Source organism: Rattus norvegicus, chromosome 20 (assembly GCF_036323735.1).
Source record: "Rattus norvegicus strain BN/NHsdMcwi chromosome 20, GRCr8, whole genome shotgun sequence".
Taxonomy (NCBI): domain Eukaryota; kingdom Metazoa; phylum Chordata; class Mammalia; order Rodentia; family Muridae; genus Rattus; species Rattus norvegicus.
This window is the reverse complement of record NC_086038.1, coordinates 3363417-3385905: the sequence shown is the minus strand read 5'-3', so window position 1 is coordinate 3385905 and position 22489 is coordinate 3363417. Positions and strand designations below refer to the sequence as shown.

The window sequence follows — 22489 nt, the reverse complement described above, 5'->3', positions numbered from 1 at the left end:
CTTGTCTCAAAAACCAGAATAAATAAGAAGAAAAGTAAGAGAGACAGATCCTTTCTGTGGGGCTGCCTACCCCAACTGCATCCTTAGGTCAGTCAGGATGGAACCTAAGAGCTTCAAGTTCCCACGGAAAACACTCACAGCACCTAATAAGAGTGGTTCACTGAAACAGGAGCCGCTGAATCCTGAAGAGGCTGCTGGGCTGCTGTGGAGACCTGCATGGGGAGGGGACTGGAGTTCACACCAGTGGTCACCACAGTTGTTACTCTGAGTTATGGGTGACTCTCTTCAGGAGCCCCCACCCATCTCTCCTCTTCTTTCCACTTCAGTTCTGTGGCTGCGATTTGGAGAGATCCACAGAATCAAGAAAGGTGTAAATTTAATCTTTCCCCACACTACTGATCAAGTTAAGAGAGCCTGGTCTCTGTGAGGTCGAGGTGGGGTTTGCAGGCCAGAGCCTCCTCTTAAAGGAGAAGCATCTCTCACGCATCCACAAGGCTTGCGTTGTGATCATATTCCCGGAAGTGGCTTTTCTTCTAGAAGACTCCAGGGTCTGACTTCTGAAGAGAAGAAGGAAGAGGAGGGTGGAAGAGAGCAAACAGGGAGCCTGGCCTGCGTGTGTCTCCTGGTGTCCACACAGGTTCTGGGTGACACCATGACAAACAGCGCTCTGCCCCACAGCCCAAGGTTCAGGCAAAGTCTGAGTCCACAGGCTGTGAGGTCAGGGGCGGGGCTGGGGATTCCCCATCTCCCAGTTTCACTTCTGCTTCCAACCTGTGTCAGGTCCTTCTGCCCAGACACTGATGACCCGCGGACAAGTCTCACTCCCATTGGGTGCCGTGAACCCTGTGAACCAATTAGCGTCTCCCCAGGCACTAGTCCGTAAAGTCCACGCACCCCGATGGACTTAGCCATGTCCGGGATCTCAGATGGAGGCGATGGCACGGCCCACGCTGCTCCTGCTGCTGGCCGCCGCCCTGGCCCCGACCAAGACCCGCGCGGGTGAGTGCGGGGTCGGGAGGGAAACGGCCTCTGGGGTAGGGACGGGTGCGGCGCGGGAGAAGCCTGGTCCCCGCGTCTCACACCAGACCGCCCCGTCCCTTCCCCACCCGTGTCCCGAGCCCGGCGCCCTGCTCCCCGCCCGGCTGGCGCACCCGCCCGGGGTCCCGGGAGGAGGTCGGGGTCTCACCGCGCGCCGCCCCCAGGCTCACACTGGATGCGGTATTTCCACACCGCCGTGTCCCGGCCGGGCCTCGGGGAGCCCCGGTACATCTCTGTCGGCTACGTGGACGACACGCAGTTCGTGCGCTTCGACAGCGACGCGGAGAATCCAAGATACGAGCCGCGGGCGCGGTGGATGGAACGGGAGGGGCCGGAGTATTGGGAGCGGAACACACGGATCGTCAAGGGAAAGGAGCAGATTTTCCGAGACAACCTGAGGACCCTGCTTGGCTACTACAACCAGAGCGAGGGCGGTGAGTGACCCCGGGTCGGAGGTCACGACCCCTCCGCGTCCCCACACAGCCCGGCTCTTCAGGGTCCCAAGTCCAAGGTTAGGAAGCAGAACCGACCCAGGCCGGTTTCCCTTTCAGTTTGGAGGAGTCCGCGGGTGGGCGTGGCTGGGGCGGGGCCGGGTCTGACCGCAGGGTCCCGCAGGCTCTCACACACTCCAGTTGATGTATGGCTGTGACGTGGGGTCGGACTGGAGCCTCCTCCGCGGGTATGAGCAGCACGCCTACGACGGCCGCGATTACATCGCCCTGAACGAAGACCTGAAAACGTGGGCGGCGGCGGACTTTGAGGCACAGAAGACCCGGAGCAAGTGGGAGAGGGAAGGTGTTGCAGAGAGAAGCAGGGCCTACCTGGAGGGCGAGTGTGTGAAGTGGCTCAGGAGACACCTGGAGCACGGGAAGGAGGCGCTGCTGCGCTTAGGTGCGGGGGCCGCGGGCTTCTCCTCCTCTGCCCGCGGGCTGGGGCTCAGTCCTGGGTAAGAAGGAACCCTCAGCTGGGTGATGCCCCTGTCTCAGAGGGGAGACAGTGTCCCTGGGTCTCCTCATCCCTCATCACAGTGACTGCACTGCCTCTCCCAGGGCCCAGCCTTCTCCCTGGAGAGTTCTGAGTCCCTCTCAGGAGGGAAGGAGAGAATTTCCCCACTTAACAGCAGGGGCTCCCTGCTGTCAGCCATGGCCTCTCCCAGGCCAGGTTCTCTGCCCACACCCACTCTCTGAGGACACTGACTCCTGTCCTGCTGAGTGTGTCAGCCCTTACACCTCAGGACCAGAAGTCTCCTTTACCTCAGAGGAGACATGGACTCCACTTCGCTAGGCTGGTTCCCCCCAGTTTCCAGAACTTTCCATAGAACACATTCTCATAGATTTCTTCCCAGACCGTGCGATTTGCATCTCTAATACCTCATTTCTCTCTATTCCTACAGTGGTGAATGGTCCCATGAGCCCTTATGGGGTACCCTGGAGGAATAAATCGTGGGATTTCTTTTTCTTTTTTCCGTCTCTTTTTCTTTTTTCTTTTTTTCTTTTTTTTCGGAGTTGGGGCCTTGCTCTTGCTAGGCAAGCGCTCTACCACTGAGCTAAATCCCCAACCCTTCCGTCTCTTTTTATTATTCTTTACTTTCCTTTTTTTTTGAATGCATTATTTTGTTTCTAGTCAGTTTTTTGTTGCAAACACATATTAAATCAATTATTTTCCATTCCCTTTTGCGTTCTATGACCACCCACCTCATATTACAAAACATCACATGAGGACGGCCATGTTGACCCATTGGCTCATGTGGATTCCCTCTTATCTTCTGAGTCCCTCAGGAAAGTGTGCAGTTCTGTGCTGAGGGGACCAGCTCTCCCTGCAGCTCTCTAGTCGATGACAGTTGAAGTGTCAGACAAACACAGTTCAGTGTCATCATTAATTTAACTGTGTCTTGTGTAGATTTCAGTTTGTCTTGTTAACTGTGTGATTTCTTAAATCTTCCACACAGATCCCCCAGAGGCACATGTGACCCTTCACCCCAGACCTGAAGGTGATGTCACCCTGAGGTGCTGGGCCCTGGGCTTCTACCCTGCTGACATCACATTGACCTGGCAGTTGAATGGGGAGGACCTAACCCAGGACATGGAGTTTGTGGAGACCAGGCCTGCAGGGGATGGAACCTTCCAGAAGTGGGCATCTGTGGTGGTGCCTCTTGGGAAGGAGCAGAATTACACATGCCTTGTGGAGCATGAGGGGCTGCCTGAGCCTCTTACCCAGAGATGGGGTAAGGAGGGAGCCTTCTGTAGACCCTGAGCTGGTTAGGGCTGAGAGGTGGGGTCATGACCCCCACCTTCATTTCCTGTACCTGTCCTTCCCAGAGCCTTCTCCATCCACCAACACCAACATGGGAATCGATGTTACTTCTGTTTTTCTTGGACCTTTGGCTGTCTTTGTAGTTTTGGCCATCATTGGAGCTGCGGTGGCTGTTGTGAGGAGGAGGAGGAGGAGAAACACAGGTAGGAAAGGGCAGGGTCTGTTTCCCCTCAGCTTCCTTTAGAAGAGAGCTCTGCTCATTAATGGGAAGCACAGCCACACCCCTCATTGCTACTGTCTCCAACTGGGTCCTCTGTCAGTTCTGGAAACTTCCTCCTGTCAAAATCTTCCTTGAACTCTCACAGCTTTTCTTCTCACAGGTGGGGAAGGAGGAGACTACACCCCTGCTCCAGGTTAGTGTGGGGGCAGGATTGTCCCTGAGGGTATTGGAGTGAAGCTGGAGATGTTGGGAGCTCTGGGAATCCATAGTAGCTCCTCCAGAGAAATCTTCTGGGGGTCTCAGTTGTACCATGATATGAATCTATACACACACATACATATACATTTTACATATATACATATACATGTGTTTTGTTTTACCCTAGGCAGGGACAGCTCCTAGAGCTCTGATGTGTCCCTCCCAGATTGTAAAGGTGACTCTGGGTCTGACTGGGGAGGGACAATGTGGACATGATTGGGTTTCAGGGTCTCCCAGAATCCTCTGTGAGTGGAGGGTTGTTGGGCTGTTGTCTTCACAGTGATGGTTTATGACTCTCGGTCTCCAGCATGAAGACAGCTGCCTGGAGTGGATTGAGTGACAGACGATGTGTTCAGGTCTCTCCTATGACATCCAGAGTCCTCAGTTCTCTTTAGACACCAGTATCTGATGTTCCCTGGGAGCCTGTGGAATCAATGTGAATAGTTATGGAGCCCAGCCTGCCCTGCACTTCAGGACCTGTCCCTGCACTGCCTTCCTTCCCTTCCAAGGCCAACCTTAGTGGTCCATCCTGGGGGTGGGGGGTGGGGACATCTGCATCCTGTCCCTCCCTGCTGCCCTGAGCTTCAGCCCCTCACTTCCACACTGAGAATAAGACTCTGAGTGTGAACTTGATTGTTCACATCCTTGACCCAAGTGTGGATGGCTTTTTCAATTACTGGATGGAATACTTAGAGGTTTTTCGTTTTGGGGTTTTGTTTTGAAAAAAAAAAATAAATGGCAGATGGAGAAGCTTCCAGAATCTGTGTCACTAAGCTGTGTGTATCTGGTGGGACAGGATGAGGTGGTGGGAGCTGAGTGTGAACAGGGCTGTGCCCCGATGTGCTCAGTCAGTTTTTATCTTTGATGGACTCAGCCTTGGCTCTGCCACCTTGTCTGGGGCCACCTGCCCTGCTTATGCCTTTCTTTGCCTGAGCTAGGTGTTTTCTACTTAATGGGCCCTGGTTTCCAAGTAGCATACATGGGGGTTACCACCGGCCAAGAATACTGGAGACTTCTGCTAGCTTGCTTCTACACAAGAGTGAGTTTCACTCTATTATTAGTCAGAGATTTCAGGATATTGAAATTTATTGTAGGTAAGAAGTTTCTGGGAAATCAAAACTTATGCCGTTGGTTTCTGATGTGACGTTTGTTTATCGTTACCCTGACTACCAGTTTCTGTTGTGTGATTTTTTTCTGCCTATAAACAAGTGGTTTTTGCTTGATTACATGAGAATTGCTCAGAATATTTCTTGTCTCCATTTCTCATGCCTCTTGTCCCATCCTTTCCCACTCCCCTCTCCAAGGTCTCCGTTGATGTTCCCGTGGGCTAGGACGCTTGGCGCCCAATGTCTGGTGCCTGGATAGTAGAGGGGGCTCCATGAGGAAGAAGACTCAGGTAGCCAGGGTTGTATGTAGAAATACCATCGCATGCCATGGGAGCCTGCCACAGTGAGTGATAGAGTCTTATTATGGGACAAGCATTAAGCCAACACGAGGTCTATGGAGACAGTTAAAAGGGGCATTAAACCTGTGAGGAGAAAGGTAAAAACCAATGATTTATTTAAATATTTTGATTTTGTTAAGGATCTTTGCTCATGGTTTCCTCAAGAGGGAACTATCGATATTATAAGTTGGAATAGAGTAGGAGATGCTCTTAAAGATTTCTATAACACTTTTGGGCCTGAAAAGGTTCCTGTGACTGCTTTCTCTTATTGGAATCTAATTAAAGAATTAATAGATAAAAAGGAGGCTTGCCCGACAGTAATAGCTGTGACTTCACAAACTGAGGAGATTCTGAAAGATTCCTCCAAGACCAATAAGGTCAAAACACGGGGAGAAGAGCAAATCGACCTAATTTCCCTAGAAAGTGAGGATGAGGGTGCACAAGGGGGACACGGGGTGCCTGAGGACAGAAAAAAGGTTCACAAGATGATGAAAGAGAAAAATCTGATATTAGACTCAAGCCAGATGTGAGACCTAAAAAATGTCCTCCTCTTAAAGATCTGTCTGACCTCGACAATGAAAATGACCCAAAATCAGCAAAAGTGAATTGGGAATCCTTAGAAGATGAGGAAGCCAAATACCACAACCCCAATTGGCTTCTGCCATTATCTCTGCCACCTCCTTATAATCAGGTCTCTGCGCCTACTGTAATGGCGGTTGTTGACCCCAAGCAAGAGTTGAAATCAAAAATCACTTATCTTGAGCAACAAATAAAGCCAGAGGAACTTTATCAGTCTGTGATTAACAAGCTACAAAAATTAAAAACGGGATGAGCCTGTGACAGATACAAGCTTAAAAGCAGAAACAGGGCTGGAGAGATGGCTCAGAGGTTAAGAGCGCTGTCTGCTCTTCCAGAGGTCCTGAGTTCAAATCCCAGCAACCACAGGGTGGCTCACAACCACTTATAATCAGGTCTGGTGCCCTCTTCTGGCCTGCAGGAATACACGCAGGCAGAAAGCTGTATGATGTATACATAATAAATAAATTAAAAAAAAAAAAAAAAAAAAGCAGAAACAACTCGCCCTCCACAGCAGCCTGGACCATCCGTACCAAAAGGCAAGATGCGTGTGAATCCTAACCATGAAAATGAAAGCACAGATGTCTTAGAAGCCTTCCTGGTTACAGAAAGTGTAGATGCTCAGGGACAGCCTTGGAGACATCACCAGGGAATTGACTTGAGAATTATCAAAGAATTAAAAGCTGCTGTGGCCCAATATGGTGCTTCTGCTCCTTACACTCTGGCCATTTTAGAATCAGTGGCCGAAAACTGGCTCACTCCTGGGACTGGAATACACTAGTCCATGCCATACTGACAGGAGGTGACCATCTTCTCTGGAAGTCAGAATGTTTTGAACATTGTAGAGAGACTGTCAAGAAGAATGCTCAGGCAGGTGATGGATGGACCTTTGACGAGCTGACTGGATCAGGCAATTATGATATTAATGATTCTCAGATGCAATGTGGTCCTGGGCTGTCGCTCAAGTTCAAGCGGCAGACACTGGGGCCTGGAGAAAACTCCCTGTTAAAGGGAATCCAGGAGCTTCACTTACTGGGGCGAAACAGGGACCAGATGAGCCTTTTGCAGACTTTGTACACAGGCTCAGGACTCCTGCAGGTCGTGTGTTTGGATGTACAGAGGCAGGTGTTGATCCTGTGAAACAATTGGCCTATGGAAACGCCAATCCAGCCTGCCAGGCGGATATCAGATGCTATAGAAAGAAGACTGATTTGACAGGTTATATCCGCCTCTGTTCAGATATCGGACCCTCATATCAACAGGGTCTTGCTATGGCTGCAGCCTTTGGTGGACAGACTGTTAAAGAATTCATCACCAACAGAGACGAAAATAAACGGGGGTGTTTTAAATGTGGTAAGGCAGGACATTATGCTAAGGATTGTTCCGGAGATCCAATTAGGAAACAATCTGATCTCCCTGCTCCTGGCCTCTGTCCAATATGCAAATGGGGAAAACATTGGGCAAATTTCTGCAGATCAAAGAGGGAGGCTGAAGGGAACACAATACATCATCAGGGAAACAGAGGGAGGGGCCAGCCCTGGGCCCCGAAACAAGTCTGTGGGGCAGTCAGCTTTGTTCCAGCCAACTTCAAAAATCCATTTCAAAACTTAGTAAATCAACCCCAGGAGTGCGGGACTGGACCTCTGTTCCCCCTCCCACACAGTATTGACCCTGGAGATGGGGGCTCAGGCTCTCAATACTGGAATCTATGGTCCGCTGCCATCTCAAACGTTTGTATTGATTATAGGAAGAAGCAGCGTGACCATGAAAGGGCTGCAGATTTATCCCGGAGCCATAGACAATGATTATACAGGGGAAATAAAAGTCACGGCCAAAGCAGTAGACAGTATTATAAGCAGTAGACAGTTCCCCAGGGCGAGAGGATAGCTCAGTTAATATTGCTTCCCCTAATGAAAACTGACAATAAAATACAACATCCCAAAAGAGGAGATGGGGGTTTTGGATCATCAAATATTTACTGGGTACAGGAGATGACTGCTCAGAAACCTTCCCTCAGACTCTGGCTAGATGGAAAGTTATTTACAGGATTAATTGATATGGGAGCCGATGTGACTGTTATTAAACAAGGAGATTGGCCCTCCCATTGGCCTACTGTAGAGACATTAACTAACTTGAGAGGGATTGATCAGAGTATGAACCTGAGAAAAGTTCAAAATACCTTACTTGGAGAGATAAGGAAAATAATTCAGGCCTCATTAATCCTTTTGTAATTCCTCATTTGCCTGTGAATTCATGGGGGAGGGTCTTGCTTTCCTAATGAGGAGATTGCTGCTCAGATGTTGGCCCAGGGACACAGCACCAGTAAAGAATTGGGAGAGCGAGAAAACGGCCCTACAACCTATCTCAGCCACAGGCCAGAAGGATGAAAATGGATTGGGAAATTTTTTATTTCGGCCATTGACCTGCCTGCACCCCAAGAGTATGCTGATCCAATTATCTGGAAGTCTGATGAGCCCATGTGGGTCGATCAATGGTCTTTAACAGCTGAAAAACTACAATTAGCACAATTATCAGTGCAGGAACAATTGGAAGCAGGACATATTCAAGAGAGTAACTCTCCATGGAATACTCCTATCTTTGTTATTAAGAAAAAGTCTGGCAAATGGAAGCTGTTACAAGATTCAAGAGCTGTGAATGCTACCATGGTACTCATGGGTGCCCTCCAACCTGGACTGCCTTCTCCTGTAGTACCTCTAGGTTATTTTAAGGTAATAATTGATTTGAAAGATTGCTTTTTTACAATTCCTTTATATCCTGATGTGATATCAGAAAAGGTTTGCCTTTAGTCTACCATTTATAGATTTTAAAGAACCTACAAGGCGCTAGCAATGGAGAGTCTTGCCTCAAGGAATGGCCAATAGTCCCACCCTATGCCAAAAAATACCTTGCTAAGGCCATACAAACAATCAGAGGTTCTTGGATAAGCATGCATATTGTCCATTACATGGATGATATATTAATAGCAGAACACGAAGGTGGACAGGGTTTACAATGCCTTACCCAGCTGACAAAAGGCCTGCAGCTTCATGGTTTCCAATAGCTCCAGGAAAGGTTCAGTTACAGGAGCCTACACTTACTTGGGATTCCAAACGAACGGACCAAAGATAATTCATCAAAAGGCTCCCATTCTCAGGGATCAATCATACACTCTTAATGACTTCCAAAATTGTTGGGTGATATTAATTGGCTTCGACCTTATTTGAAACTTAACTACTGGAGAATTAAAACCCTTGTTTGATGTATTCAAAGGAGATCCTGACCCTAAATCCTGAAGATCAATTTCTCAGTCAGCACCTTTGGCACTGCAAAAGGTCGAGGATGCCATTGCCAAACAATTTGTCACTCATACAAATCATCATCAACCTTTGGTGCTCATCACATTTAAGCTGACCGTGACACCAGCCGGCCTTATTTGGCAGAGTAACCCTATGGTGTGGATCCATTTACCTTCTTCCCGGAAGGAGATTTTATTACCTTACTGTGATTCTGTATCAGAGGTCATTATTTTAGGAAGAGAGAACGCTAGAAAACACTTTGGAATTGAGCCAAGAAGTTATTCAGCCTCACCCCCGACCTCAGGTGGACCAGCTTTCACAGGACACAGACACAGGGCCTGCTGCCTGGGCCTCAGGCAGGAGATTTAGACGACCATCGTCCACCTGACAGGCGAATTCAATTTTGTAAGCCACATGCTCTTATATGTCCCCAAATTATTAGTAAAGATCCTTTAGGTGAGACTTGACTGGTGTTTACTGATGGATCCTCTAACGGCATTGCAGCCTGTACTTTAAAGATGAAAATAGTTAAATTCCAGACTCAAAACTCCTCCGCCTGAGTGGTTGAACTACAGGCCAGTGCTGCAGTCCTTTCTGCCTCTCCTGAGGAATCCTTGAATGTTTATATGGACAGCACTTACCTAGCCCATCCCACACTCTGTTAGAACCTGTGGGACACATTCAATGTCTTGGAAACAGCCACTTTGTTTTTAAGTTGTCAAAAAACTTATCCAAAAATGGACCAAGAAGTGTTACTTGGGACACCTTAGGGCCCATTCTGGTCTGCCAGGACCTTTGACCCGAGGCAAGGAAGTGGCAGATGGGGCCGCTAAGTTCATAGCCACCGCCTCCCCTGGCGTACCTGAAAGTCTTCACCGGGCACAGACATCATTTAAATGTCATTGCAGACAGCATTTCCATCATTTAAATGCTCACACATTAAGATTGACGTTTGATATTACAGAGAACGAGCCAGACAGGGAGTCAAACAATGTCCTTCCTGTGAGACTCACCTCCCAACTCCACACTTGGGAGTCAATCCCAAAGGCTTGGTACCAAATACAATCTGGCAAATGGATGCCACACACTGCTCAGAATTTGGTAATTTACAATATATTCATGTTTGTACAGATACCTATAGTGGGTTCATTGTTGCTACCCTACGAACTGGGGAAGCCAGCAACCAGGTCAGTGCCCACTACTACATTGCTTTTCTGTCTTGGGGCTTCCCTAACAAATTAAAACTGATAATGGTCCAGGTTATATCTCAAAGGCTTTTCAAGAATTTTGTACACAGTTACACATCGCACATCTTACAGGGATTCCCTGTAATCCTCAAGGACAAGGCATGGTAGAAAGAGCACATTTGTCTTTAAAAACCACTACTGAAAAAATTTAAAAAGGGAGAATGGTACCCTATGAAGGGTACCCCCAGAAATATAGTGAACCATGCCCTTATTTTAATTTTTTTAAAATTGGATGGTGATAAAAAGTCAGCTGCAGATCGCTTTTGGCACCCTAATTCACAAAAACAGTTTGCCTCGGTCAAATGGAAAGATCCTTTAGATGAAAATGGCGTGGACCCGAGCCAGTGCTTACCTGGGGGAGAAGGTCAGTCTGTATTTCTTCTCAAGAAAATGAAGCAGCCAGATGGCCGCCAGAGCGATTGGTAAAACAAATCGATAATGATAATAAATCCAGGGAATAACCTCTTCCCTGAGAATACGTGTTCTTTTTCTTTTCAGGAAAACGATTGAATTCGGCTTGCTGGTGATGTTCCTTTGGGTGGTCCTTTGAGCCAATGAAAATCACTTGTGAGGCTTCAGCACCAGGTGAAAGGGAGGTAACTTCCCCGTTTGCCTGGCGTTTTTTTCCTGACAGGAAATTATACTAACCATGCTAAACCTCAGAGATATGATTGTCTCAGAGCCGTGGCTGATGGCCCACCTGTGGGATGCCAATCTGCTAAAATGTTACATTTTACAGATTTTAAGACACGGCCTGGAAAAGTTGCTCCTGTCTTGTGCTTTTTTGTCTGATCAGCAACGTTCCTACTGCATAGACAGATGGATTGAGGAGAACATGGGCTGTCCCTATCATTCATGCAGAATCCATGATGTTAGGACCTTAAGAAATGATGAGATTATTATCCAAGGTCCTTATCAGGGCCACAGTTTTTATCGCACACCCGCAGGCTGTACATGAGTTGTTTGAGATCCACTCGATCCTCACTGGAGTACACCAGTCAAGGGAGCCATGTATATGACAAGAGACACAACCTGGCCTAGCAGCTCTGTCTGTATTTGGCCTTCTCTTGTCCAAGTACAAACCACCATTCTTGCAGAAATCCAACAACAAGAAAAAGAGTTAAATGCACCACTCACCTCTCTGTCTTCATGATATCCTTTCTCCTTCCTGGCTCTCTTCTCTGAGAAGGCCTCGTGATTGCCAACATTGCAGATCTTGGCCATGTATGCAGGTGAAGGCAGACACAAGATCAAATGAGGCCTCTCATTGGGGAAGAAGACAGGGAGCAGAAAGGGAGAAGCAACATGGAGGCAGACGTAAATGATCCTAGCCACGTATCTTTATGTAGACACAGGTTGTTATGAATATTTCTTCAGGGATGGATTTCTGTAGACAGGTTTATCTTATCTACGTGGGTGGTTAATACCCTTATCAATCGGATGTAAGTTAATTGTGTGGATGCATTGTACATAGAGTGTACAGCCCAGCCCTGTCTGGGCTCAAAGTTTGTGGCCTCCCGTGAGCCGCACCTGGTGTCTGCCTGATGTAATGTGGCAGCGTGAGGACAGCCATAGTTGCCCTGGTGGCCCAAGAAGGCTACAAAACAAAGTGCACTGGTTCCTGGCAGGCGCTCGGACAGGTGTGCGGACTTGGGAGCCTTGGCCTCGCCACCAAAGCACTAGCCGCCGACCTGAATGCAGGAAGTGTCCATTCACAGTCTACTCGCATGCCGACCTCCTCCCAACATCTCGAGCTGCTGAGTGACTGTGGGCCTCCGTGGCTAGGCTACACCCAGGGAACGGGAAATAGCCAGAGGCCTCAGGGTAACCGTGCAGAGCTGCTGGCCACAGGTGAAGACTTTTCAGATGCTAAGGTCTCAGAGAGCACTTGTCTGGAATCAGGGTCTGACATGGCTTTGTGCACAGTTGAAACTAATCCTTGCAAAAGAAAAAAGAAAGTCAGTGAAGGCTTCCCCCGACACTTGCATAATTTTTCTAAGTGATGTGGACTTCCGTCCTGGCTCCTCCACTCCGTTCCCAGCCCTTAAAGCTGCTCAGCAGCACTGTTCTGAGATTGGATCCTCAAGTTGCCCTGTTCCTGTACAGCAGCGCAGAGCCCCGATCAAGTGGACCTGAGCTGTGTTAATTCCCCTCCTCCTCTGTGCTCTTCCACATTCCTGGAGGCTTCACTCCATCATGGCAACCATTACCATTGAGGTCCAGCCTCTGCTACAGCTGTTACCAATCCTCCTCAGCCTTGGGGAATAGTTCAATTCTAAGTAGTCTAAATATTTAGAGTTTGTTTCACATAGGACAAGGGCATGCCATAGGACATCAATGCGTCTTTGAAATGCCTTAGGTCCATCATGTGTACAGCACCCCATCCTGTATTGTCATAACCGTGTGGGTGGATTATCTCCATTAGCCAGCATATGCTGTGGTGGAACTACTTGGAATGCTGTTGGGATTCTGTGACCCAGGACAGCCTGTCCTCAAAAGGTGCTGTGGGTTTATACCTGTCCATGAAACATGGCAGTCTCCTCTGACCATCCTCCTGCTTTCCACTTTGACCTGACCGCCCTCTGACCCAGGTTCTTCCTCTCTTTCTACCTGGGGGAAGCTCCCTCTCTCTGCTCCAGTCACTGGGAATGAGCCTATTGGTTCTCCCTTTTCTTGTGTTTGACATTTTGCAATCTTCTACCTCTGTTAGTTTCTCCAGTTGCACAGCCAACTCTGCTACTTCTCAGAAGAGAGAGAGGAACCCTCCTGTTTTCCTTTTTCCCTCCATGTTTTGAATCCCAAGGTTCTCCATTTCTTCCCATATTTATTCCAGTTCCTCAGTCAAATCTTTCCTCCGCTTTATAAATAATAGTCCCAAATGATGGAGAGTGGAAAAGAAAACTGACGTGGAAATACATGTGGGGCATGGCCCAAGAAAAGCCTTAGAAAACACAAATGTTGATTTTTGAAACAAAGTATCCATTCCTTTTTTCCTGCCTGTTTCCAACCCAGCCTCTTTAAACATTTCTCCCAACCCTTCCTCCCACAATTCTCCTACAGTCTAGTCAAACAGTCCCTTCTCCCAGTTTTCCCAATACCAGCGGCTCCAAACTACACCATGTAGTTCCTAAGCAGTGCTCGGCAAAATCGGTCAAACCAGCGCCAGGCCCCACCTTCTTGTCTCAGCTTTAAGAAGCCCTCACAGGAACTGTCAAAATTTGTGTCTCTTGTGGAAATGGCTACACCAAGGCCTCTCATCAGCCTGAAGACATCCCAGTAGCTGTCCAGGGTGGCTCATTTGCTTTTTTCTGAAGCAGGAGCTCCCCACAGGAGCTGTCCATGTTGGGGGCAACTCCTCTCCTGCCTCTCCCAGCAACTCCACAGAGAGGGCACCACAGCAAAGCTGCCTGCAGCCAGGAAGGACTTCTTATCTGAACCCATCGGGCCAGTTCAGAGAAAGGTAGTGCATCTGAAAAAAAAAAAAAAAGAAAGAAAGAAAGAAAGAAAAGGAAAAAAGACCTATCAATCCCTGAGCAAACAAAAGACAAAACAAAACAAAACAAAAAAAAAAAACAGAAAGCAAAAGGAAGAACAACAACAAAGAAAAAGAATCCCCCCCCCAACCACCAGCCCCTGAACTTCCCAGAAAACCCACCAATACTTAAACAAGAAACCTATCAATCCTTGGATAAGCAACAATCTTTCAACTTCTTATAAACAAAATAGCACAAAATGAGAAAAAGGAGAAAAAATATGGCTGCTAAAAACTGTACAGGGCAGGACCCAAGAACAGCCTCAGTAAGCACCCTGTTGGCTTTTTGAAACAAAGTATCCACTCCTCCTTTTCCTGCCTTTTGTTCTAAGGAACTTGAAATAACCCCCCCCCATTCTGCATCGCCCCACATTTGGCACCACTTGTAAAATGTGCATTTTATTTTCAAACAATGTTCAATTCTGTACACTCTAAGCTGTTAGCTGCAAATTCCATCAAAGGTGCAGCAAATCGCTTCTTTCTGCCCCAGCCTGCAGTGATATGCCCCGACAGGAGCTGTCAAAACTTGCTGTTTCATTCCTAATATTAGGCAGAGGCCCTGTCTACAGGAGCTGTCGATGGTTGGGCATCGCCTGTCCTGCCTCAGCCTACTGTTGTCAGGAGAGGCTATTCACAATGGTGACTCCTTTCCTGCCTCAGCCTACAGTCTTGGTAAACTCCCACCCCAGGAGCTGTCTCACGAGAGTTGTCCATAGTGCCAGCACCTCCTCTCCTGCCTTGCCCAGCAGCTCCACAGAGATGGCACTGTAAACTTATATTTTTCTCATCTTACTTTAATGTGGTCTCTTAAATGCTTTAACCTCCCTTCAAGCCCACAACCCACTAAAGGTAGTGGGAAAAAATGGGTATTAGGATCCAGAGAAAATGGACCTGTTTAGGAATTGATCTTTGGGTTCTACAGGCAAGGGGTGGAAATGCTGCAGCTGTCCATGTCTGGTGGGGCCTGCACAACATGCACAGCCATCAGCAAGACAGGCCCTCGTCTCTTCTTCCTCAGTCTTGCAAGGATAAGGCACAGCTCATGAGGCTGCAGGTGCGTGCTTGGCTGCAGATGACATTGTAACAGGACTAGAGACAGGAGGCAGTTGGGCAAATTCTTCATGTAACTTCCTTGTGCCCGTAGGACCTGTCCAGTCCTGATTATGTTTATACCACTTCTATTCGCTAACAGCTCAGGGCTGTGTGTGTCCTATTTTATGACTTTGTGGGTCAGATAACATCCAGCCCATTATAGGTAGCCCAGGTCACATGGTAACTTGGTGGCCCATTGTCAAATGTTCAGGTTGCACCAAGGCCAGGAGCTGTCTCTCACAGGGGGAAGAGTTGTCTGCAGATGATGGTGGAGCCTTGCTCCAAAATCCCAAAGTTCTCTTCTGTGATTCCCTCACAGAGGCCTGCCAAATCCTCCAAACATCATCCTTCTCTGTCACTGACACCTCAAGTACCATCAGGTCTGCTGGATCACATGGTCCAAGATGTTGGAGCAGCCTGAACCACAGCCGGGACCTGTTGAAGAGTCTTCACCTGTCCCAGGACCCACAGGAAGTTAGCAGCTCTCTGATTCAGAAGGCTTATGGGCCAGAGTAACAGATCCAAGTGAGGGATGTGCTGTTTGCAGAATCCAAAGACACAATTAAGCCCTGTGCTCCTTTCTTGGTGGTAGGAGGGGCCAGGTCAGGAACCTTTCCTTCATCTTGGATGGAATGTCTGTGCCTGCCCCATCCACTGGATTCCTGAATTCCCCTGAATTAAAAGGATTTGAATATTTGGTAGGCTTTTTTTTCAGCCCTCTGAAGCATACATATGTTACCAGAATCAAAAGTTGTTCTGACCACATCTCCCTATACATCTCCTATGAGGCCAGTGCAGAGCAAGACAGATTGACTATGAGAATGACTTAACAATTGATGGTGCCAGTGATTTCTCAAATTTCTACAAGGATGTGTTGCTGTCTTTGATTCACTATTTTCCTAGGCAGAGGGAACTCTGAAGGCTTCCACTTACCCTTTCCAACCATGATAGCCCTCAGTCCACAGGTCAGGGAACCAGTGTGAGCATTCTGACAACCTCTAAGTACATGTATCCCAATTCTACCTTCTGGGACTGGAAAAATAACCACAGGATGAATTCAGGAACCCACTGGGCCTGATGTGATTCAGATTTCAGCCAAAACCTCATTAATCCCTGGCCCTCCATAACACTCTACTCTGACTGAAGAACCATAATGTTTCCCGGGAGCTCCTGGAGTCAGCATTAATTTGGGCCAATATGCAATAGAGCCTGGTAAGTCTGATTAGTTCTCCCCCCCCCCCCAGTGTATGGTTATCCTGGGTCTCCTGAGGTCCCACTAGGAAAGCACTGGAGAAAGGCTAGCAGTATACAGTTTAGATGTTTAATAAGGGACTTACTCAGGGTAACCTGGCCATTCATTCATTCAAGGAGTTCTGCATCTGCAAACTGTCTCAAGGTTAGAAACTGATTCATGAAACAAGATGCTCTTTGGCCACTAGTATATAGCCTTTCTCTCATTTGTTGACAATTTTCCCACTTATGTGACCAAACACAAATTCAGTAGGCTTCTGTGGTGATTTGATTAAGAATATTTCCTGAGCCTTGGTTGTACATACCCAGAGGCAGGCAGATCTGTGAGTTCGAGACCAGCCTTGGGTACAGAGTGAGTCCCAGGGCAGCCAGGGATACACAGAGAGCCATGTAGCTGGTCTTCCTTACTTTGTTGGTTCTTTTGTCCCCACCCTTTGTCCTCCTGGTTTTATCCCCTATGACTAGAGAGGAAAGAAGCAGGAGAGAGAGAGAGAAAGAGGGATACACACACACACACACACACACACACACACACACACACACATATTGAGAGAGACCTGTCAATCTAATTTCTTTCCAACAATTCCTTCCATCATCCAGCCCAGCCCCGTCTAACGTTTCTCCCAACTCCTCCCTCAATTCCGGACACTGCACTTAAACAGTCCCTTCTCCCAGATGTCCCAATTACAGCAGCTCCAGACTGTGACAACCGTTCTAGCCTCTCTGCTCAGTCAGCTCCTCCTGGCTCTACTATCTCCCAGGTCAGGTGTAAGGTAGGGCTGTCAATGAATCTTCAACCCCTTTTCAGTAGACCTTCTTTTGATAAACAGTTCAGCCAACCCTTCAAACAAACCTTTTTCACCTTTTTTTTTTTTCGGAGCTGGGGACCGAACCCAGGGTCTTGCGCTTGCTAGGCAAGCGCTCTACCACTGAGCTAAATCCCCAAACACCCCCTTTTTCACCTTTTTAAAAGGTTAAAAATCACAGATTAAAGTCCAATGTCCAGTCAGTGTTCCCATACTGAAAATCTCACCCAGATTCAATTTTATGTTCCTTCCGTCATTATCCCACACCCTCAAAATCCACTCCCACACGTTCCCCAGACTTCTGCTTAGTGAATTAGCAAACCTGTCAAGTTCCTCACATGTGTGCACAGAAGTAGAGGCTCCTCCTCATGGACTACACACTCGACCTCCCCTCCTGGAGTCTACTTTGTCTGAAGTCTGGTTGTAGGACTAGAGACAGGAAACACAGCCCTGAAAAACATGGAGTTGAGGAAGGACTGCTGGACCAGGTCAGCAGATATATGTGAGACCCTCAGAATGGAAGGAGGGACGTGTGTTGAGTTCAGGGAGATGTTTTGTCTTTCTTTCAACAGGAGAAGAAAAGCTATAACTTCCCTCAAAATTAATAAATATTACATTTGACCAGGGGAGACCCCCTGAAAATCTTGGTTGCAAAAATGAAGGAAGAAAACAAATAGAACATAAAATAAACAAAACAAAACATGAATTCTCGTCCCTCTACATGGAAACAGCTCTGAAACTGGCTGAGACATGAATGTCTGCAGACAGGGTGTCGCTATGCATAGCCAGTGAATCTCGGTGGCCACAAAGCGTGCATGGCTTCTCAAGTCACCCTTTCCCATGGCATGGCTGGATGCTTACACTGCAGCTTGGGGATACTGCGCACACAGACGTATAGAGTCTGATGCATTTCCTTCTCGCACATAGAACAGAATCATGTTGAACTGAACTGTGTACACTTTACAGTCCATGCATGTGTTAACGCAGAAATGGATGTTACCTATAAACGTTAGTGTGTTTACAGGGAAAGGACCAGACACCAAAGGAGACAAGACAAATCGTCCAGATGATCAAACCTCAAATACTTCTTAATCATTTAAATAATTAAATAGAAATTCTTAATGAGAATTAACAATTGTTAACTGTTTATAATTATGTTTTTATCCTTGGTCTCACTGTGTATAGTTGATGATGTCAGAGAACGATTTGCCTTTTATAGGACTAACGGGGGCAATGCTGAGGTAATGTCGTTGTGCCCTGTGTGAGGAAGCCTCTCCGTCCTACCCTGCCTACCTAAAGCACCTTCTCAAGGATGAGATACAAAGCCTATGTCCTATAGCCAAGGGGAACAGAAGGCAGGATTGTGGTCAGAGGGAGGAACTCTGGGAAGAGAGAAGCATGGGGGAGTCACCACCCAGACTCAGAGGGGTCGGGATGTGTGAATCTGAGGAGAGGTGAGCAGCCACATGGCAGAACTTAGGATGGTGTAAATGGGATAACTGAGTTAGGAGAAGCTGGGACAGGCCCAGCATGAAGCCTAGGCCTCCATAAATAAATGTAAGTCTGCTGTCATTATGCTGAGCAAGGACGGGCAGGCAGGAATGTCCCACAGAAGCAGCAGGAGCTGGAGCAGGAGCAAGAGCAAGCAGACAAAGAGCAAGCAATTCCTTCCATGTCTACACTGAGGCCTCCAGCAGAAGGTGTGGCCAGATTAGAAACAGGGAGGGACTCCACTCAAATAATCAGGATTACAGGTGTCTCTTCCTCCATCAAAGGAAAGGATCAGAAACTGATCTTCCCACTTCACCTTAAGCAAAACCGCCTCACAGATGTTGACCTCCATTTTGGGGTTTTAGTTAACCCCACAGGTAGCTGACATCAAACAATCAACATCATAGTCCAGGTCAGAGTTCTGCACCTACTCTTGGGCTTTGCAGCTCCTCTGAGCTCTCAGGGCTCTGCCTCCTGCCTCCCCTCTTACAGGGCGTTTTCTTCCCACGGCTGGAAAAGCATGTAAAGTTCTTCTGGATGTAAGTGTGATGAGAGCAGGGCAGCATGAGACCTGAGAGCCCTGGAGAAGCACAGACAGCAAGGAAGCCCTGGGGCAGCTCAGCCAGCCTGGGTCCCCTTTACCCTCAGCTCCGTGGGCTCAGACTCAGTCCTCTCTGTTTCTTCCACCAGGAGGTGCTATTGGAGAAGGATGGGACGCTTCTCCATCTTCAACAGGTGAGACCTGGAGGGTCAGCAGTGGGAGGGAAGATGGGGAAAGGGGACACCTTTCTCTGAGGAACATTCTGGGTGTTTGGATGTCCTGGTCTGTTATAAATTAGTATTCGACCGTCTGAGTAGAATTTCTCGTCTTCATGGGGAATCAAAACTGACATCTGCTCAATTACAAAGATCAGCACACACTGTGTCTTCTCCCTGGGATGAGGCCGTGTTCCTCTGTGCACAGCAGGTCCACACAGTGAAAGATCTTTTGTATATTTAATTTATGCTGTTCTGCAAACTGTCATTTCAATACACTATTTCACCGATCTCTAACTTCCTGTTACAGAGCTCCTTTCATTGGCTGGTGGTCCACTATTCTGAACAGCACTGTGCCCTCCGCCCCTGGCCTCACACTCTCTATGTGTAGAAGAAAGACAGGCAGGATTATTAAAATCATGTTTTTATATTTTATTTTCATGACCTGTCCTCTTTGTGCATATAAATATGTAGGTGCACAGCCACTGATCCCTTGGAACTGAAGTCACAGATGGGGGAAGCCACCGTGTGCTGAGGGAATTCAACCTGGATCCTCTGCACCAGCAACAAGTGCTCCTGGCTGCTGAGCCATCTCCCCAGCCACCATTGGAATGTTTGCCTCAGGAACCACACAGCTGCCTCACAGCTGCTGGCTGACGCCATAGAGAAACCAGAGACCAAGGAAGAGACAGGGTCAGTGCAGAGCTCAGGAGGTAGGGGAGCTGGGCACAGATGGGGTGAGACCTGAGGGACAGAGACACAGAGGGGCTGAGCAGGAGGAGACAGAGACAAAGGGGGAGACCTAACTCAGCAGAGTGCCCTGTGTGAGGGCATTTCCCTCAGCCTGCACTGGACACATCTCCAGAACCCTGCTGGCCTCTTACACTTCACAGTGACTGCTGTGCTGGTTTGAATGAGAACAGCCACACAGGCTCATGGGAATGAATACTTCAAATCCAGCTGAGGCCATGTTCAGAGAGGATTGGGAGGTGTGGCCTTGATGGAGGATGTGTGCCACTGTTGTGTGCACTGAGGTTTTAAAAGACTTTCACTGGGCTGGAGAGATGGCTCAGTGGTCAATAGCAATGACTGCTCCTGTGTTCAAATCCCAGCAAACACATGGTGCCTCACAACCATCTGTAATGAGATCTGATGTCCTGTTATGGTGTCTGAAGACAGGTACAGTGTACTTTATAAATAAATTATATATATTACATATAATAATATTTAATATTACATATATTATATATATCAAAACTTTTAAAAATTGACTTTCTGTATTCCCAGTGTCTCAGTCTGTTACTTGCAAATCAAGTCGGGAGCTCTCAGCTGTTCCCCCACCACACCTCTCCTCTGCCATCATGGACTGAAATCCTCTGAAACTATATAACAGATTAAACATATTCTTTTATAAGATGCCTTGTGTCTTGTCACAGTAATAAAAACTAACTAGAGCTAGTGTGCTGACACAGGCCTTCAATCCTATTGTGACTGATTGAATAGGTGGCCCCCCATAGACTCATGTGTTTGGATGCTTGACCCAGAAAGAGTGGCACTATCAGGAGGTGTGGCCTTGTGCGAGTAGGCATGAACTTTCTGGAGGAAGTGAGATCCTCTTCCTAGCTGCCTTTGTACCAAGATGTAGAAGTCTGAGCTCCTTCAGCATCATGTCTGCCTGCAGCTACCATGCTTCCTGTTATAATGGACTAAACCCCTGAAACTGTTACCCAGCCACTATTGAATGTTTCTTTTTAGAAGTGTTGCCTTGGTCATGGTGTTTGTTCACAACAATGAAAGGGAAACTGTGACACCCAGCCCTCAGGATGCAAAGGCCATGTATCTCTGTGACTTCAAGTGCAGTTTGGTCTGCATAGTGAGTTCCAGGACAGCCAGAGCAGTGCAGACAGACCTTGTCTCAAAATAAAACAGAATAAATAAGAAGAAAAGTAACAGAGACAGATCCTTTCTGTGGGGCTGCGTACCCCAACTGCATCCTCAGGTCAGTCAGGATGGAACCTAAGAGCTTCAAGGTCCCACGGAAAACACTCACAGCACCTAATAAGAGTGGTTCACTGAAACAGGAGCCGCTGAATCCTGGTGAGGCTGCTGGGCTGCTATGGAGACCTGCATGGGGAGGTGACTGGAGTTCACACCTGTGCTCACCCACATTTGTTGCTCTGTGTGATGGGTGACTCTCTTCAGGAGCCCCCACCCATCTCTCCTCTTCTTTCCACTTCAGTTATGTGACTGCGATTTGTAGAGCTCCACGGAGTCAAGAAACCTGAAAATTTAATCTTTCCCCATACTCTGACCAGGGATGAAACCTCACATCACCAGCGTGTGCTCTCTGGCCTGAGAATCATCTTTCCTCCAATGTCCACACTGCTCAGGCCTGAGGAACTCTGGGGCCAGCTCGATTATCAGATCCAGTGTCCCACACATTCATGTCCCTCACCTTCTCAGCTCATAAGTGTAAGTGAAGGTCAGAGAGGGAGTGAGAGGTCACAGATTGATAACTTCTCCCACACTCTCTCATTATTCTGTGGTAAAGTTAATTACAGGTCCCCTCCTACCGTGATTTAGTCACTAAAGCAGCTGCACAGGAGAAGTGTGGACACAGGGCAAGTGCAGTGTAGCACAGGGCGCTTTGCTGTCTGTGGTCTCCACAGGGGTCTCTTCCCTGTGGACAACGGGGTCTCCTGTGCTGAGACAACTACCCGGGTCCACATGGACAATCTCAGGACTCGGAATGAAGATCCTTGTAAAATTCACCCACCTGGAGCCACAGATGCATCTTCTGGGAATAAACACAAGGAGTCTGGGTCTAAACCCGAGGTTGAGAAGACAAATCCTGAGGGAAGAGGCAAAGTCTCCTCTTTACAGATGAGAGTCCTGCACTCAGGCTTGGCAGTATGAGCCGCCCATGCAGTCTAACAGAGCCAGGTCTCTGTGGGGTCAGGATGGGGCTTGCAGGCCAGCGCCTCCTCTTAAAGGAGAAGCATCTCTCCACCGCATCCACAAGGCTTGTGTTGTGATTGTATTCCTGGAAGTCACTTTTCTTCTAGAAGACTCCAGGGTCTGACTTCTGAAGAGAAGAAGGAAGAGGAAGGGGTGGAGGAAAGGACACAGAAAGTCAGGACTGCGGGTCTCTCCTGGTGTTCAGGCAGCTTCTGGGTCAGAACTCGGAGACACCATGACAAACAGGGCTCTGTCTCACAGCACAGAGTTC

The 22489-nt window shown here is 48.0% G+C and overlaps 2 protein-coding genes, 2 long non-coding RNA genes and 2 pseudogenes across 16 annotated transcripts in view; 4 read left to right on the top strand and 2 right to left on the bottom strand.

Annotated features, from left to right (window-relative positions):
• The first annotated feature begins 842 nt into the window (after positions 1–842).
• The window catches only part of RT1-CE11 (RT1 class I, locus CE11), a 29642-nt gene continuing 7995 nt past the window's right edge, over positions 843–22489 (top strand). For 2 of the 4 annotated variants that reach the window (XR_010060749.1, XM_063279413.1), the window contains exons 1-6: positions 854–999; positions 1203–1472; positions 1654–1929; positions 2987–3262; positions 3357–3494; positions 3672–3704. Coding sequence is in view for 3 of the 4 variants with exons in the window: in XM_063279413.1 (XP_063135483.1) it covers positions 927–999; positions 1203–1472; positions 1654–1929; positions 2987–3262; positions 3357–3494; positions 3672–3704 (1066 nt within the window). In the remaining variant the exon portion in view is untranslated. Of the gene's footprint in view, positions 1000–1202; positions 1473–1653; positions 1930–2986; positions 3263–3356; positions 3495–3671; positions 3705–4049; positions 4530–22489 lie in introns of those variants that run through there. The other 2 variants (XM_063279414.1, XM_063279416.1) reach the window with 2 other exon arrangements.
• Positions 854–4529, top strand: RT1-CE10 (RT1 class I, locus CE10). 4 transcript variants are annotated; one of them, XM_063279418.1, is made up of 8 exons: positions 854–999; positions 1203–1472; positions 1654–1929; positions 2987–3262; positions 3357–3494; positions 3672–3704; positions 3897–3944; positions 4077–4529. In XM_063279418.1, exons 1-7 carry the CDS (start codon positions 927–929, stop codon positions 3911–3913), a joined length of 1083 nt encoding a protein of 360 aa, XP_063135488.1. In that variant the 5' UTR covers positions 854–926; the 3' UTR covers positions 3914–3944; positions 4077–4529. The 4 variants fall into 4 exon arrangements, with proteins under 4 accessions (XP_063135488.1, XP_063135489.1, XP_063135487.1 ...); XM_063279419.1 differs by having other exon boundaries at positions 4050–4529; XM_063279417.1 differs by lacking the exon at positions 3897–3944 and having other exon boundaries at positions 4050–4529.
• LOC120098828 (uncharacterized) overlaps positions 4313–22489 on the bottom strand; it is a 98233-nt gene continuing 80056 nt past the window's right edge. For all 6 annotated transcript variants that reach the window (XR_010060953.1, XR_010060952.1, XR_010060954.1 and 3 more), the window contains one exon: positions 4313–4364. This is a non-coding gene — a long non-coding RNA (uncharacterized LOC120098828). The remainder of the gene's footprint in view (positions 4365–22489) is intronic.
• Positions 4494–22174, bottom strand: LOC120098832 (uncharacterized). 2 transcript variants are annotated; one of them, XR_010060951.1, is made up of 2 exons: positions 22037–22174; positions 4494–17463 (listed from the first exon to the last, which is right to left on the bottom strand). It is a non-coding gene; the product is annotated as an uncharacterized LOC120098832 (long non-coding RNA). The 2 variants fall into 2 exon arrangements; XR_010060950.1 differs by having other exon boundaries at positions 4494–21384; positions 22037–22164.
• Positions 12035–12181, top strand: Cdk2ap1-ps5 (Cdk2ap1-ps5 pseudogene; annotated as a pseudogene).
• Positions 18995–19298, top strand: LOC224733l-8 (LOC224733l-8 pseudogene; annotated as a pseudogene).

Coding starts and splice junctions, on each gene's coding strand:
- RT1-CE10 (XM_063279417.1), top strand. CDS start 927: ATGGAGGCGATGGCACGGCCCACGCTGCTCCTGCTGCTGGCCGCCGCC. Junction 1,000..1,202: donor CCCGACCAAGACCCGCGCGG/GTGAGTGCGGGG, acceptor CGCCGCCCCCAG/GCTCACACTGGATGCGGTAT. Junction 1,930..2,986: donor GGAGGCGCTGCTGCGCTTAG/GTGCGGGGGCCG, acceptor TCTTCCACACAG/ATCCCCCAGAGGCACATGTG.